We start from the raw sequence: 15,125 nt of genomic DNA, 5'->3' as shown, positions 1-15,125 counted from the left end.
GAAAAAAAAACAAAACAAAACAGAAACTAAACCTGTTATTTTCAGATCAGAAAGAAAATAAGCTTGGGGGAGAGGCTCTGTCACTCTCCAACAGAAAATCACAGGACTTGCCACTTTTCTATAGCTGCTTGCCATCTTGGGGGGTGGTTAGGAGGGAAAGTACAACACAGTAAAGCCATATTTATATAATATTCAAATAATATAAGAACAAAACTACTCAAATATTACCATGTTACTCAGTGTTTTTTCTTTGTTCATCGCTTATTACAAAACCACTTACATCAAACATGTGATCAAAATGCATTATCTACATTTTTTCCTTCCTCACACCCAAAGAATCAACTATCAACTATAATGATCAATATAAACTTTCAATTGAAATCTTCAACCACTAAAAAAATAAGTAAGAAAAGTTTGCAGATTTGGATGTAAAGAAGTGTTTCTGGTCAATGGCCCACTTTTCTGGGGTCCAGGATTCCGTGAACACCTACTGTGGTTAATGTTAGTATCTGCAATTCTAAAGCCCTTTGTGAGCTGCTGTGGATAGAGAGAGATCTCTTAGTTCCCTCAGGGGACACAACATAACAGCTGCTCTGGAAGTGCACAGCAACCCACTCACAGTTCAGGTGAGGAACTGAACATTGATTGTGGTTAAAGCCTAAAAGAATGATATTAATCATTCTTGGATCTTTGCTGAGCTATCAAATCATGTTCTTTTAAGTAAACCTTTAATGGTTGTAAGTGGGAAAGTCAGTTGCATGTGTTCTTTCAAACTCACACAGTTGCTCAATCCATAAGCCAATAAGCACTTCAGTTTTACTCTTCAGTGCTAGATCTTGGACTAACTGGTATCCCAACTCTTAAAGGTTTTTAGAATAGCTTTCAAAACTATTGGTGTAATTAACTACAAACCTCACAGTCTCACCTTAGGAGTGGCCCAAAGATTAATTCATTAAAAGGGGCCCTTGTCCCATAAGACAAATAATAAATGTGATGATAAATGTTAACATGTTTCTAGCTTCCCTATCTCCACAGAATGATTGATAGTATCCAAGTCCTATATGAAAGAGCCAGTGCATCTACTGATGGACACATATACATATATGAAACCAATTATTTGCTTTACCAAGAGCTAGTGGCCAATTTTTAAAGCACAACTTAAAGTCCCAGTCTTCTGTAAATATTTTTATTATGCCCTTAGAGAGAGCCTTTTTCTTTCTCTAAGATCTTTTTATAATCTCAATCATCTATCTTATAATATTTTAACTCCTCTAGATTATATGCCTTTTGCCAGAAATAACTGTCTCATCTTTTGTCTTGGACTTATTAAAAGACTCTAGAAGGGTTTGTTAGGCACACAACAGGAAGAGACACTACTGACTCTCATTCTCCTGCAAGTGACCAATTCCGGGCTGAGGAGAGCCTTGACCTACTCACTTGGCTTCCTCCACGTCTTCAGTTCTCTGGATAGCATCATGCTCATACTTTGTTCTCCACTGCGCTGTCTCCTTGCTGCCTTTGGATAGAGCCCGGTGCAGCTCAGTCTTGACCTCTTGTTCTTCTTCATACTGCTCTCGCAGAAGGTCACAGTCATGCTTGGCTGACTGCAGGGCATGGGCCAGGGCATCCTGAGACTGTAAAATACACAGTTTTAAAAACAGGCACATTTTACTATTAGCAATGGGATATTTGGAAGTGACATACTCTCTTCCAATAAAGCTAACACCCCCTATAAAAGTCAGATTTAACTTAAACACAGTCAGTTAATACTAAGGAAAGACTTTGGGAAAAGACCTGTCATTAAAACAGGAAAGAAATTTATATTTAAGAAAACAGCAGCCTGACTGCATGAATTTCAGTCATAGAAAGGCTTGGCATATAGTAGGAATCACTAAAGTAGCATTCATTATCATTTAGGTACTATGATTTATGTTTAACAATATATCAGTCAAATTTAAACCACAAAGAGTAAGATTTAATCTATCCCTTTCATTTTACTTATTAGAAACACAAAATCCTTGTGTTTACACTTAGATAATGATAGCATTATAGTACTTTCTATATTTGCTGGACAACAGAGCTGATTTTAATGAGCATGCCTAAATGGTTGTCTGGCTAATGAAATGACATCATCCCAGGGAATAACCTCATGAAGAGACTAAGGCTTCCATCACTCCCCGTAGGTCTTTTTGACAAAGTTGAAAAACAAACAAACAAAAATCTAAAAGCACCATGTTAGGCAGGTGCCTGTCTGAGGATGTGCCTGAGCTAACGGCATCCTCAGCTACATATTTCCAGATGGGGGATGAGGAGCAACAACACCCAGTGATGTTCAAAGAATGAAGATGAGAGAAGTATGAAAACTTCATAATTAATAAGCAGCAGTGCCGGAGGTGGGGCGGGGCAGGGCAGGGACAATGAGATTATCCATGGAATCTCACCAGTCCTAGAAAAGATAAAGATAACAGGCATCAGGTTTTAAGAGTTCTGAAATACCTCAAATAGATTTGACCAATAAAAGTCTGCACCATGATAATATACTCAGCAAAGTTAGAAATCAAAGTCAAAAAAAGAGAGAGCGCTATGGAACTAGAGACGCAGTGCTAATTCTCATGTACGGGACTCCAGTTTGATTATCAGCAGACTCCCGGCAGAAACTTTACAAACCAGGAGGAAATGGAATGGCATAGTGAGGTTCTGAGAGGAGATATCCTTCCACAGTGGAAAGAAATAAAGGCAATCCAGGGTAAGCAATGGGCAGAAGACTCGCCATTGTGAGTGGGGCTGGTTTCATAGGTAACATAGAGGACTGAAGGAGAAATTCAACTCCACACAGCTGAAGACAGTAGTAGTACCATTGTGAATGGACAGTAGGTGCCATTGTGAAAGCATACATACACTGCTGTACAGCTGATTTACCTGGATAGGACATGAGTGCTGCCGTCTTGGAGCACAGCAGCTATGATCACTTTCAGGAGATCCTCTAGAGACCGGGCCTTTTAACATTATTTGTGGAGGGAGGGTTCCTCTCTTTCTCATGGTTATAAAGAAGGCGGAAAGCTGACTAAGGGCAGGGAGTTTGCAGTGTGTAGTGCTAAGATTATTTAATGGTGCAGCTTTTTGTGAGTGCTTCATGCTATGGGACTCTTCAGTCATGTAGTTGCCCAGAAGTCTCCCAGGGGTGTTTCTGGTGGTATCTTCCAGTCACCCAGTTCCTGTCGGTAATCCCAATAAACTTACTGGTCTACGATATAGGACCTGGAAGAAATATTCTCTTTGATATGTTGGTACCCGCTCTAGCTATGGCAAATAGTTGTTTCTTTCTTTATCCCTAGGGAAAAATGATGTGGCATATATGTATAATAAAAATTATGACATAAGTATACAAATAATAAAAAAATCTAACTTTATCACAACAGAAAATCACTAAACCTCAAAAGTAAACCAGAAGAGAGATGGGAAGGAACAAAGAATATATAACACAATCAGAAAACAACAAATTCTCACATATCCATATGGTGAAAGTCACTGGAAATGTACCACTGTTTGGTGGCCTACTAAATCCTTGACCATTGATCACCTTCCATTCAAGTAAGAAGCATGGTAGAAACACACACCTTTTGACCCTAAATCTCACCAAGTACATGCATAATTTTATTTTTTTCCATTTTATTAATTTATTCATATTACATCTTGATTGTTAGTCCTTCCCCTGTTTCCTCCCATTCTTCCCTCCCTCCCACTTCCCCCCTTCTCCCCTCCGCTATGTCTGTGATTGAGGGAGACCTCTTCCCCCTATATATGCTCCTAGAATATTGAGTCTCTTCTTGGTAACTTGCTATCCTTCCTCTGAGTGCCGCCAGGCCTCCCCATCCAGGGGACGTGGTCAGAAAAGGGGCACCAGAGTTCGTGTGAGAGTCAGATCTCACTCTCCACTCAACGGTGGAGAATATAATGTTCATCGACTAGGTCTTGGTAGGGGTTCGAAGTTTAATGCCTATATTCTCCTTGGTTGGTGCCTTAGTTTGAGGAGGACCCCAGGACCCAGATCTGCCTGTCATAAAGTTCTTCTTGTAGGTTTCCAGGACCCTGTGGGTCCTACTATTTCCCTATTCTTCCATGCTACTCTCACCTAAAGTCTAATAATAAGGAAAATTCTTTAGTTATCAGAGGTCCTTCTAGCACAAACAAGGGCCCACTACATCTAGGGTGCTTCCATCTTTCTCCTCAAGAGAAAATACTGAGGCTTGTCCTCCAAGCATTGTTTCTGTGTTTGTTTATTTGTTTGTTTGTTTGTTAAAAACATATACCACCAGACTGGAGAGAAATGATTGATGCATTACCCTAGTCTCCTCCTCTAGTTGCCCCCTCAGTTCTTCAATTTGCCGAGTCAAGTTACTCTTTTCCCTGGAAAGTTGGCTTATCAGAGCCTCTTTTTCTTCCAGTCTTTTTAAGGAGTCACCTAGGGAAAGATTTCATAAGATAAATCAGGTGCAGTCCTTCTCAGCGATGGCTGTTCCTGCTTATTGACTTTCAGGACCATCACCAGAACTCCTACCTGAACATTGTTTCTATTTAGAGAAGGCCTGTGAGGTCCCATATTGGCAAAGCCAGGACAATGAGCCTTTCCCAGACACAGAAGGGAACCCTAAACGAACTGATCTGTAGCAGTAAGTTGGAGAATTACTCCAGAGAAGGCAACAATACTCTACTTACTGCTCTCACTCTGTAGCTTTGTCTTCTGTGTTGTTAGATCATTTGCCAACTGAGTCACCTCATCCAGTTTTGTGTTTGCTGCATTCAAGCGCCTTTCATACAGATCACAGAGTTTCTCAGTATTTGCCTGTGAGTTACAAAAGAAGGCTTAGCCTTGGCAAAGAGAATCCATAATAAATTAGCTACATAGGCAGGGTGGCGATGCTTTGCTCCGGGACCTGTATTACTTCTTTTACTTCTGGAGTAAAGAGCACAGCCAACATCAGGAAAATGTATCCTTTAAATTAAGCACATTGAAAAAAAAATCAAAGCTTCTCAGATTCAAATACAACACCCTGGATTTTAGAGCCTCTGTAGAATTCTAAACTCTTCTCGAGAAGGCAGCATGTCACAGTCCAACATTGGCCCAGATAAAAACATTTCATGATACTATATTAAATATTTCCACTAAAATATGTTTCTTGGGGTAAATGTTCTGCTTGATCTCAGATTTACAGTATCTAGAACAAAACTTACATGTATTAGAGGCTAAAAATAAAAAAAGGTAGATAGGGAGGAAAAAGATATAGAATGAAATCTACAGGGATGAGAAGGTTAACAGAAGAAACTAGACAGATTGGAGCTCAATAGCTTAGTACAAAATTTGCCTAAAAAATTGCACCTCCTTGTCAAGAGGGTTGAGGCTCAAGACAATCCTGCTGACTAACATTTCAGTTTCAAAGTTTAGCTACTCTGAGTTGGCTTTTGCTGCTTGGTGAAAAGGATGTGTAAGCCTTTCTGTGTCCCTGATTTAAGTAACCATTCTAGTCACCAGGTTCTTGTCACACTCTGGAAAGTCATGCAAATCATTTTGACTTTCAAGGTCCTCAGAGAGGAATAAATGCAAGATTGGAGTGGGGAGACTACCTAAGAAACTAAGTTTAGTTTGCACCCTCATAATGTATGTGAACAGAAATGATAAAGTATTTTGGTGTGCTATGTGGTTCTACAGACTTAAATTGTGTTTGTTTGTTTGTTTGTTTGTTTTGAAACCTCTCTATAAATAATGTTTGGATGCCTCCGTCTTCCCTATTGATAACAGTAATTTTAACTACAAAAGAAGTTAACATTGTCATAGGCTCCTTTTATTATGTGTTAAATTACAATTTCTACAACAACCACATAAATGCATTATCTCTCTAAAGAGAGAAGACTGTAGAAATTAAGTAAGGAGAGGGGAGACCATACACTTTGAAATTTGAGGAAACACTGAGACCCAATGAAACAGTGAGAGATGGTGGTGAACCTGATAGTTGCAATTTTAGCCTAGGTGTTATTAAACCTTAGTGGTCAAGACCAGTCAAATTTGGAGGCATCACAGAGTAAGACCAGTAAGAAACTTCTGCGCCAACAAAAACCTTAGCCATTTATAGTAGAAGCTTCTGTTGTGTTGAAGAGTGTGCTCTTTAACCTTATACTAATAAGTATTCTAAACTTTTCACAACCAATGAATGACTTGTACCTTCTTATATCCCCCTCACATGCACCTGGCATACAATGGGCACTAAATAAGTGCCTACAACATGCAAACTATAGTAGACTTTAGTAAGAGGTTGGCCAAAGTACATCCTGAAGTCACACTCAAATGTTCCTCATAAAATACAACCCAATTATTTGTTTTATTACTTGGAATAGCGTATCATCCCCAGATTTAGTGGAGAAGAAGAAGAAGAAGGAGGAGGAGAAGGAGGAGGAGGAGGAGGAGGAGGAGAACAAGAAGAAGAAGAAGAAGAAGAAGAAGAAGAAGAAGAAGAAGAAGAAGAAGAAGAAGAAGAAGAAGGAGAATTATTATTCCAGAACATGACTATTGGGAGACTAAAAAAGACCACCATGAAGTTCCAGCTTATGCATGTTCTACATAAGCTTTTTGCTAATTGGGAAGCCAAACAAGGCAGAGAGTCAATGACCAGGTTCTTATACAATACCACCAGCATAATGGCGGCTATAGCATTAATCTTAAATCCCAGCTATATTTAACTTTCCATATACGCTATACACAATGAAAGAAAGATGCAACCATAATCGATGTAACCATTTTAGGTCATCTGCTATGGCAAATCATGTTTTGAATGTTGAATATATTTGCTCACATATTGAAATGATTCTGACAATCATAGTTGGCATTTTTATTCCTTTCCTCACAATATCCCTCAGAAGTCAAATATGGCTTTATTTTATTAAAAAACAAAACAAAACAAAAAACAATATTCCAGTGGCTTAAAATTATGCCCACATTGAAAAAGACAATAAGTGTGAGATTTGGGACTTGAACTGAAATTGCTTGAGCAGATATAATTAGAAAGAAAATATAAAATATTAAATTCTAAGACATCTATCACATGAAGAAGTAATCATAAAAGAGATGCTAAAGATTAACTGATCAAGGTCTGAGTTACTTAAAAGACTGTAAATGTATGGCTATATAAACTCTCTTTGTTTTAAATCTCCAATGAGAAATTACTCTAACCCATGGACTTATTGGATAATGTCTCTGCTTACAAATGAAGAACCAGGTGCCAGGGGCAGAAATGCCAAAGAATACACCTGCTTCAGGAGGACGTGGAGGTTTTGGATTTATATGTGCTGATTTGTGAGAAGTGGGATTTTGCTGAGAATATAAAGATGTTGCACTTTTGAGAATAGCATAGACGGTTATGAGATGCTCTTCTGTTCACATCTTGGGATATACTGTGTTACATATCTGTTTTAAAAGGATGAAATAGTGGATATCAATAAGATCTCTCACCACATAAAAGCAAGAAAATGAGTCACAGAGTGGAAGGATTTTAGGAGACATGTGATGACATACTGCTGAGCTGTACATACTTGAAAGTTATCAACACATCTGGGGAGTCAGAAAAGGAATGTTTTAGACATAGCTTCACATGGTATTGTGGAAGTAATGTGACCCTGCCTTAGACTAAGCCCAAGGTGAAAGCAGTCTTGGGTGGCTTGACCCAATTGAGACACCACTGAGATAAACATCTGTGATAGATTGAGAGGAGGTCTAGGGGCCCAGGATTCTTCGAAGACAGAGGTTCTGGCTCAGACGGCGTGGGGCAGAGTGTTGTTGGAGAATTAATTGTTGGGGATTGTTGAGGCTGGAGCCATGGATGGTGTGACTGCTATTGTCAGGTAGAAGATCTGCTAGATTCCGAGAGAATTACACCAAGGGATTCACCCCTTCAAACTGATACCCAGAAGGTTTCATTCTTGTTCTCCTTAATCTCCTCTCCATCCTGTTTAGGATAGTCGGGTGGTAAAGGAGATATATTTGTTTAATGAATTCATAATCAAGTTAAATTGTTAAGGAACAAGAGCCAACATGGTGTGTATCTACAACTAGTGCTAGCAACTGATATGACATTTTTAATTAATAAAGCACTTTATAATCAGAATTTGCCAGAGACCACATGGATATTTATGTAAAAGTCACCTATACAGAAATAAAGCTTCCAAAAGAATTGTACCTTCAAAAGAATTTCAATTTAAGCCTAAAGATAAATAAGAAATTTTGATTTGGGGAAAGAGAAAGTTAATGAGATGCATATTCATCTTAATTCTCCTTCCTAAGATGACTAAAAATGCTACATGACAGACAATGCAAAAAATGATGTGAATTCAAAATAATGTGAGAATTTCAATCACTTCTAAATTGCCCTAGGGCTCTCTATCTGAATGCTTTTCATTTGAAAATGCTTTAGCTTCCACTGAGCAATGACATTCTTCCCACTATTACCTGGAAAAGAGAAAGCCAACAACTTAGACAAAAGCTCACCATAATATTTTTGCCTTTAAGAATAATACAATTTAAGATTTGTGTGTGTGTGTGTGTATGTGTGTCTGTGTGTGTGTGTGTGCTCACAAGCAAGCAAGCACATGCACACAAGCATGTGAACACACATATAGGCATAACTGCCACAAAGCTCATGTAAAAGTCAAAGGACAGCTTGCTGGGGTCAGTTCTCTTCTCCTGTATGTGGACCCCAGAGATTGAACTTGAATCATCAGGGTTGGCAGCAGCATCTACAGAGCCATATTGTCAGCCCCAGAATTAATATATACTATCAAAACTATTTAAATCAACAAAAGAATATGAACATGGACACACATGCATATAAGAGCCAATCTCTACTGTCTAAATGTGACACTTTGGACAAGAGGCATTTCTAGATGCTAATGCTAGCAACTGCACAGATTGTACAAAGGACAAAATAAGACTTAGTTTCTGCTTTAGAGAAGCTTCTCCTTTAAGAAAAGTTAAAAGACATAAAAATGCAACAATGCAGGAAAGATTCCAGAAATGCTACTAGAATTCTAGAATAGGTAAAATTTTAATTCAGAAGAAATAATTTGAATATTCCAGAGAAGAAAATTTGTATAGAAAAAAAACTGATGGATAGCTGAAGGTGGTGGCACACACCTTTAATCTCAGTACTTGGGTAATAAGGTGGATCTCTCTGAGTTCCAAGCCTGGTCTATATTCTATGTAGTGAGTTTCTGGTTGACCAGAGTTACATGGCGAGAGAATATCTTAAAAACAAAACAAAACTGAGAGAGAGAGAGAAAGAGAGAGAGAGAGAGAGAGAGATAGACAGACAGACAGACAGACAGAGACAGAGAGAGTGAGAGAGACAGAGAGAGACACAGAGAGAGACATAGAGACAGAGAGAGAGACAGATAGAGGAGAGAGGACAGAGAGAAACAGAGAGAGTATGTGAAAGAGAGACAGTGACAGAGACAGACAGACACAGAGACAGAGAGAGACAGAGACAAGGACAAAGAGAAAGGAAAAACTGATGGGAAAACAAATACTTAGTAAAAGACAAGCATTTATATTTGAATAAAAATAACTCAAAGTAAACCAGGTGCAATGATACATGCCTATAAGCCCAGCACTTGAGGAGGCAGAGGCAGGCAGATCTCTGTGCATTCGAAGCTAGCCTGGTCTACAAAGCAAATTTAGGATAGCCAGGACTACAGAGAGAAACCTTGTCTCAAAACACATAACAAAACAAAGAATAAAACAAAACACACAAAAAACCAAACACACACACATACACACACACACACACACACACACACACACACACACACACACACAAACTCACATACACATACAAACAAATTTTAAAAAATCAAAATACTGGAGTTTTGAAATAGTGACAACAAAGGCTGAACCTGATGAGAGGCCATGAGTTATCTTGAAAGCACATTTGGAATGCGTTTGTCAGTGGGCACATAATCCCATAAATTCACATTTTAGAAATGCATGGTATAGATGTTGTATAGGATGGGTTAGAATAATGAGAGATTAGAAACAACAAAAAAAGATAACTAAGGAAGCCTTAATAGTGCAATTGCAAGGTAATAAGAGACCATGTGAGAACAGGGAGGAAAGCGAAGAGACAGTGAAGAACTGGCCTGCTGCAATCATGAAGTGGGAGCAAAGAATGGCCACAGAGGCAAGGGACAGCAGCGCAGAGCCAGGCTGCTTGGAAGAACCAGGTGCCAGGGACAGAAAGGCACAAAGGGAACACCTGCTGTGGGTGAATATGGCAGGCTTGATTTAAATCCACTGATTTATTGAAAGTAAAGCCACTCACTAGTGGTCCTTGAGAGAACACTTTCAGAAAAGGCTGGGGAGATAAAGACAGGTCCACACGGATGAGAAGAATGAGCAAGTGACTTGGGGGAGATAAAAAAGAAGCATAAATGCTCTATTGCAATTTAAGTTTTCAAAATAGTCAATTTCTCGGTAGTTTCTAATGATGAACAAAGAAATTCTTTTGTTTATGTATTTGCTAGTTTTCAGTAAGCACTGTGCTCATGAATTTAAGCATATTTCATTGTACAACCTATTGGAATAGCTATTACATTGGTCTCCTGTTTGTTGTTCTTTCTAGCACAAGTCCAGAATGTGAAGGCCTCCAGTGCCAAGAAGTTCAAAGAAGAGGCCTGTGATGCATGCTGGACTTCACGACTCACTGCCCAGGGATATTCCAAGTGCCTGCTGCCTGCATGCCAATGCTTTTGTCTCATGCCATCCCATATGGGGCTCAAACCAACAATTCAAAAGGCACTCTTTGATGGCATCCACACATTGTTAGCTATATAGGCCCACAAAGTAGAAGAAGTATAAGATGTAATTATATCCTCTTAAAGTTAAAGTGCATTTTGGAAAGCTTTGAAGTTCAGAGAGAATTGCAAGGGCTTTGCTGCAGCTATGAATTTCAATTCTCCACAACTGTAATGCCCAGAAGAGTCACCTAGGCAGGGCAACCACCATGACTTCAGAACTGTTGCGATTCCAAAGCCCTTCTGAACTACAGAGTTTGTTCAGGCCATCCTGGGAAACTTGATGAGACTCTCTCTCAAAATTTAGAAAATACCAAGGTGGCTGAGGCTAAAATTCAGCAATAGGGTACTCACATCGCACATAAAAGACAAGGTTCAATGCTTCTAATATTGCAAAAGAAACACTTGCCTCCTCCATTAGCAAAAATTTCTAGTTATTATTCTCACTTTTCTCTGCCTTCCCCTCCCCTGCTACTTCCATGTTAAGATGCCAATAAGGAGGCTTAGAAAAGTCTACCTTAGCTCGGGCCATCTGGTCAACCCGGGTCAGAAGGTTGTCCACTTGTAGCTGTAGGTCTCTCTTGTCTTGTTCTAGCACCTGCCTGGCATGCTGTAAATGTTCTACCTGGCTCTCAAGCTCAGCCAGGCTCTCTGCGTGTCTCTTTTTTAAGGAGGCAGAAGTTGCCTCAAAGTGCCTCGTGGTCTCTTCCATGTCATGGCGAAGCTTCTGAAATCTTGCCTCCTGTTGCTTGGTTATTGCCATCTGAGTCAGACTGGTGCCCCCTGCCTCCTCCAGCCTCTTGCTCAGGTCTTCTAGGTCTTGGGTGAGGTCAGCTCTCTCTCTTTCTACCTTTGCTCTAGTTGTCCTTTCATTTTCCAGTTCCTCTTTCAACTTTAGTATATGAGTCTAGAGGAATAAATATTTTTGGCATGCATTAATTACTTGTAACCTATTTCTACATGCAACAAGGTTATTACATTCATTTTTGTCTCAACTTAAAAAGCAAACATGACATTTTTTCATTCTTAATTTATAACTAAAAGAAACTGGACACAAGAAATTAAGTGATTTTTCTCCAAATCAACACCAAGAAGCATAATTACAACTTTCAGTGCATCCGATTCCCCCAGCCCTACATTTTAGACAACATCATTAAATTATACACATGGAGGGAGATTCTTTTTTTATTTTTAATTTTAATTTTATTAATTTATTCAGATTACAACTCAATTGTTATCCCATCACTTGTATCCTCCTATTCCTCCCTCCCACTTTCACCCTATTCCCCTCCCCTAGATCTATTACTGAGGGGGACTTCCTCCCCCACTATATGGTCATAGGCTATCAAGTCTCATCTTGGTAGCCTGCTTATTCTTTCCCTGAGTGCCACCAGGCCTCCCCACCAAGGGGAGGTGGTCAAATATGGAGATTCTTACTAAAGGAGCCCCCTCTCAAAGAAAGGTGTGGATTGAGGTGAGTGGGATGTGGGAAGGATCTGGGAGGAGGGGAAATTGTGACAGGAATATATTGGATAAACAATTTATTTTCAATAAAAAGAAACAGGTTTCCCATAAAAATAGCACTTAAAAAAAGAACCTCTTTCATATGCCAAGAACAAATTTTAAAGGGAGCTTATAAAAATATAGCATAGTGACTCATATATGCAAAAAACCTTTCTATATATAATTTGCTCCACCATCTTAATAATTCTGTACATGGAATAAACATCTATTCAAACAACTTGCCTTTAAGAAACAGCATCTGCTTAACCATACACACATGCCAGGCAAAGTTGGCCAATTAGTTTCTTAGGCTTCAGATTCCAAGTAGGAGATTTGCAGTGGTGAATTAGAACTAGTGGAGGAATGAGGACTACTAAAGTGAACAGTGGTCTGAGACCACGTCAGGGTTATTAGTGAAAGGAACATATTGATAGAACTCTGAGAACTCCCGACCCTCCAGTGCAGTGGTAAAAAATTCTGGAAACCTTTGTAGAGTCATTGTATTCAGAGCAGTGAGACCAGTGATGTTCATTAATAATGTCTTCAGTAATTAGGCACAGGTTAGGAGAAAAGAGAAGGAAGACTATTGAGAAAATGTATTCCTTTACATTAAATAAAATGACTGACAGAAAGCTAATTCTCTAGGTCATATCAGCTTAATCCACCAGTTCTGTACACAAGATGTCACAGGGCAAGTGCCTTTAAAGTTTTAATTTCTACCTACAAGTAAATGTGGTTCCTGATGACAGGTTATTGAATCTGAAATATTTATCTCAAATAATACCATGCTTGGCTCAAAAAAATCAGAAGCATTTCTTTTTTTTTTTTATTTTTTTTTTATTGATTTATTCTTGTTACATCTCAATGGTTATCCCATCCCTTGTATCCTCCCATTCTTCCCTCCCTCCCATTTTCCCATTATTCCCCTCCCCTATGACTGTTCCTGAGGGGGATTACCTACCCCTGTATATGCTCATAGGGTATCAAGTCTCTTCTTGGTAACTGGCTGTCCTTCCTCTGAGTGCCACCAGGTCTTCCCCTCCAGGGGACATGGTCAAATGTGAGGCACCAGAGTACATGAGAAAGTCATATCCCACTCTCCACTCAACTGTGGAGAATCTTCTGACCATTGGCTAGATCTGGGTAGGGGTTTAAAGTTTACTGCCTGTATTGTCCTTGGCTGGTGCCTTAGTTTGAGCGGGACCCCTGGGCCCAAATCTGCCTATCATAATGTTCTACTTGTAGGTTTCTAGGACCCTCTGGATCCTTCTACTTTGCTATTCTCCCATGCTTCTCTCATTTAGAGTCCCAATAGGATGCCTTCCCCTCTGTCCCAGTTTCTTGGTAAGTGAAGGCTTTCATGGGACATGCCCCTTGGGCTAGTATGCAGATATAAGTGAGTATATACCATTTGATTCTTTCTGCTTCTGGGTTAACTCACTCATTATGATCATTTCTAGCTCAATCCATTTATCCACAAATTTTGGGAATTCCTTGTTTTTAATAGCTGAGTAGTATTCCACAGTGTATATGTACCACAGTTTCTTTATCCATTCTTCTACTGATGGACACTAAGGCTGTTTCCATGTTCTGGCTACTATGAATAAGACTGCTATGAACATGGTTGAGCAACTTTTCTTGTTGTGTGCTGGAGCATCTTCTGGGCATATTCCAAGGAGTGGAATAGCTGGGTCTTGAGGAAGCCCTATTCCCATTTTTCTGAGATAGCACCAGATAGATTTCCAAAGTGGCTGTACTAGTTTGCATTCCCACCAGCAACGAAGGAGTGTTCCTCTCTCCCCACATCCTCGCCAGCATGTGGTGTCGCTTGAATTTTTGATCTTAGCCATTCTGATGGGTGTAAGATGGAATCTCAGAGTTGTTTTGATTTGCATTTCCCTGATGACTAAGGAGGTTGAGCATTTCTTTAAGTGTTTCTCAGCCATTTGATATTCCTCTGTTGAGAATTCTCTGTTTAGTTCCAAGCCCCATTTCTCAATTGGGTTATTTGGTTTCGTGGTGCTTAATTTCTTGAGTTCTTTATAAAGTTTGGATATTAGACCTTTGTCAGATGAAGGGTTGGTGAAGATCTTTTCCCATTCTGTAGACTGTCGCTTTGTTCTCTTGACAGTGTCTCCTGCCTTACAGAAGCTTCTCAGCCTCATGAGGTCCCATTTATTAATGGTTGACATCAAGGCCTGGGCCGTTGGTGTTCTGTTCAGGAAGTTGTCTCCTGTGCCAATATGTTCCAGACTCTTCCCCACTTTTTCTTCTAAGTGACTTAGTGTCTCTGGTTTTATGTTGAGGTCTTTAATCCCCTTGGATTTGAGTTTTGTGCAAGGTGACAAATATGGGTCCAGTTGCATTTTTTTACATATAGACCTCCAATTAGACCAGCACCATTTGTTGAAGATGCTATCCTTTTTCCATTGAATGGATTTGGCAGAAGCATTTCTTCATGAATAATTTTTAGAGAGTCATTAGGATAATTTTTTTCTTTTGGGTAAAGTGAAAGATTTATTTTATTTTAAGTGAAGCCAAGTGTCACTTGATATGCTCAGAAAGCATCATGCTTGCTGCTTAACATTGTTCCTGAAAGTAAAGCTCATTTACAAGAAGTGAGACTGGTTTCCTCATTGGCCTTAAAATATCCCAGAAGATAAGCCCAAAAGTAGACATTACTGAGATGTTAATGTGACATAAAAATCTACATGATGTATATGTCATACCATGAATACATATGTGTATAGCCATAACAGTACTTTTAATTGCCTTATTACACGGTGATG

General features: G+C 39.3%; 1 protein-coding gene across 1 annotated transcript in view; it reads right to left on the bottom strand.

Annotated features, from left to right (window-relative positions):
• Window positions 1-15,125, bottom strand: part of Myh15 (myosin heavy chain 15) — a 118,308-nt gene that overhangs the window by 39,044 nt on the left and 64,139 nt on the right. The window contains exons 27-30 of the mRNA XM_051150353.1: window positions 11,351-11,740; window positions 4,717-4,843; window positions 4,344-4,462; window positions 1,438-1,634 (exon numbers count right to left, since the gene is read on the bottom strand). Of these exons, the coding sequence (XP_051006310.1) occupies window positions 1,438-1,634; window positions 4,344-4,462; window positions 4,717-4,843; window positions 11,351-11,740 (833 nt within the window). The remainder of the gene's footprint in view (window positions 1-1,437; window positions 1,635-4,343; window positions 4,463-4,716; window positions 4,844-11,350; window positions 11,741-15,125) is intronic.

Source organism: Acomys russatus, chromosome 8 (genome assembly GCF_903995435.1).
Source record: "Acomys russatus chromosome 8, mAcoRus1.1, whole genome shotgun sequence".
NCBI lineage: Eukaryota > Metazoa > Chordata > Mammalia > Rodentia > Muridae > Acomys > Acomys russatus.
This window is presented reverse-complemented; position numbering and strand designations above follow the sequence as displayed.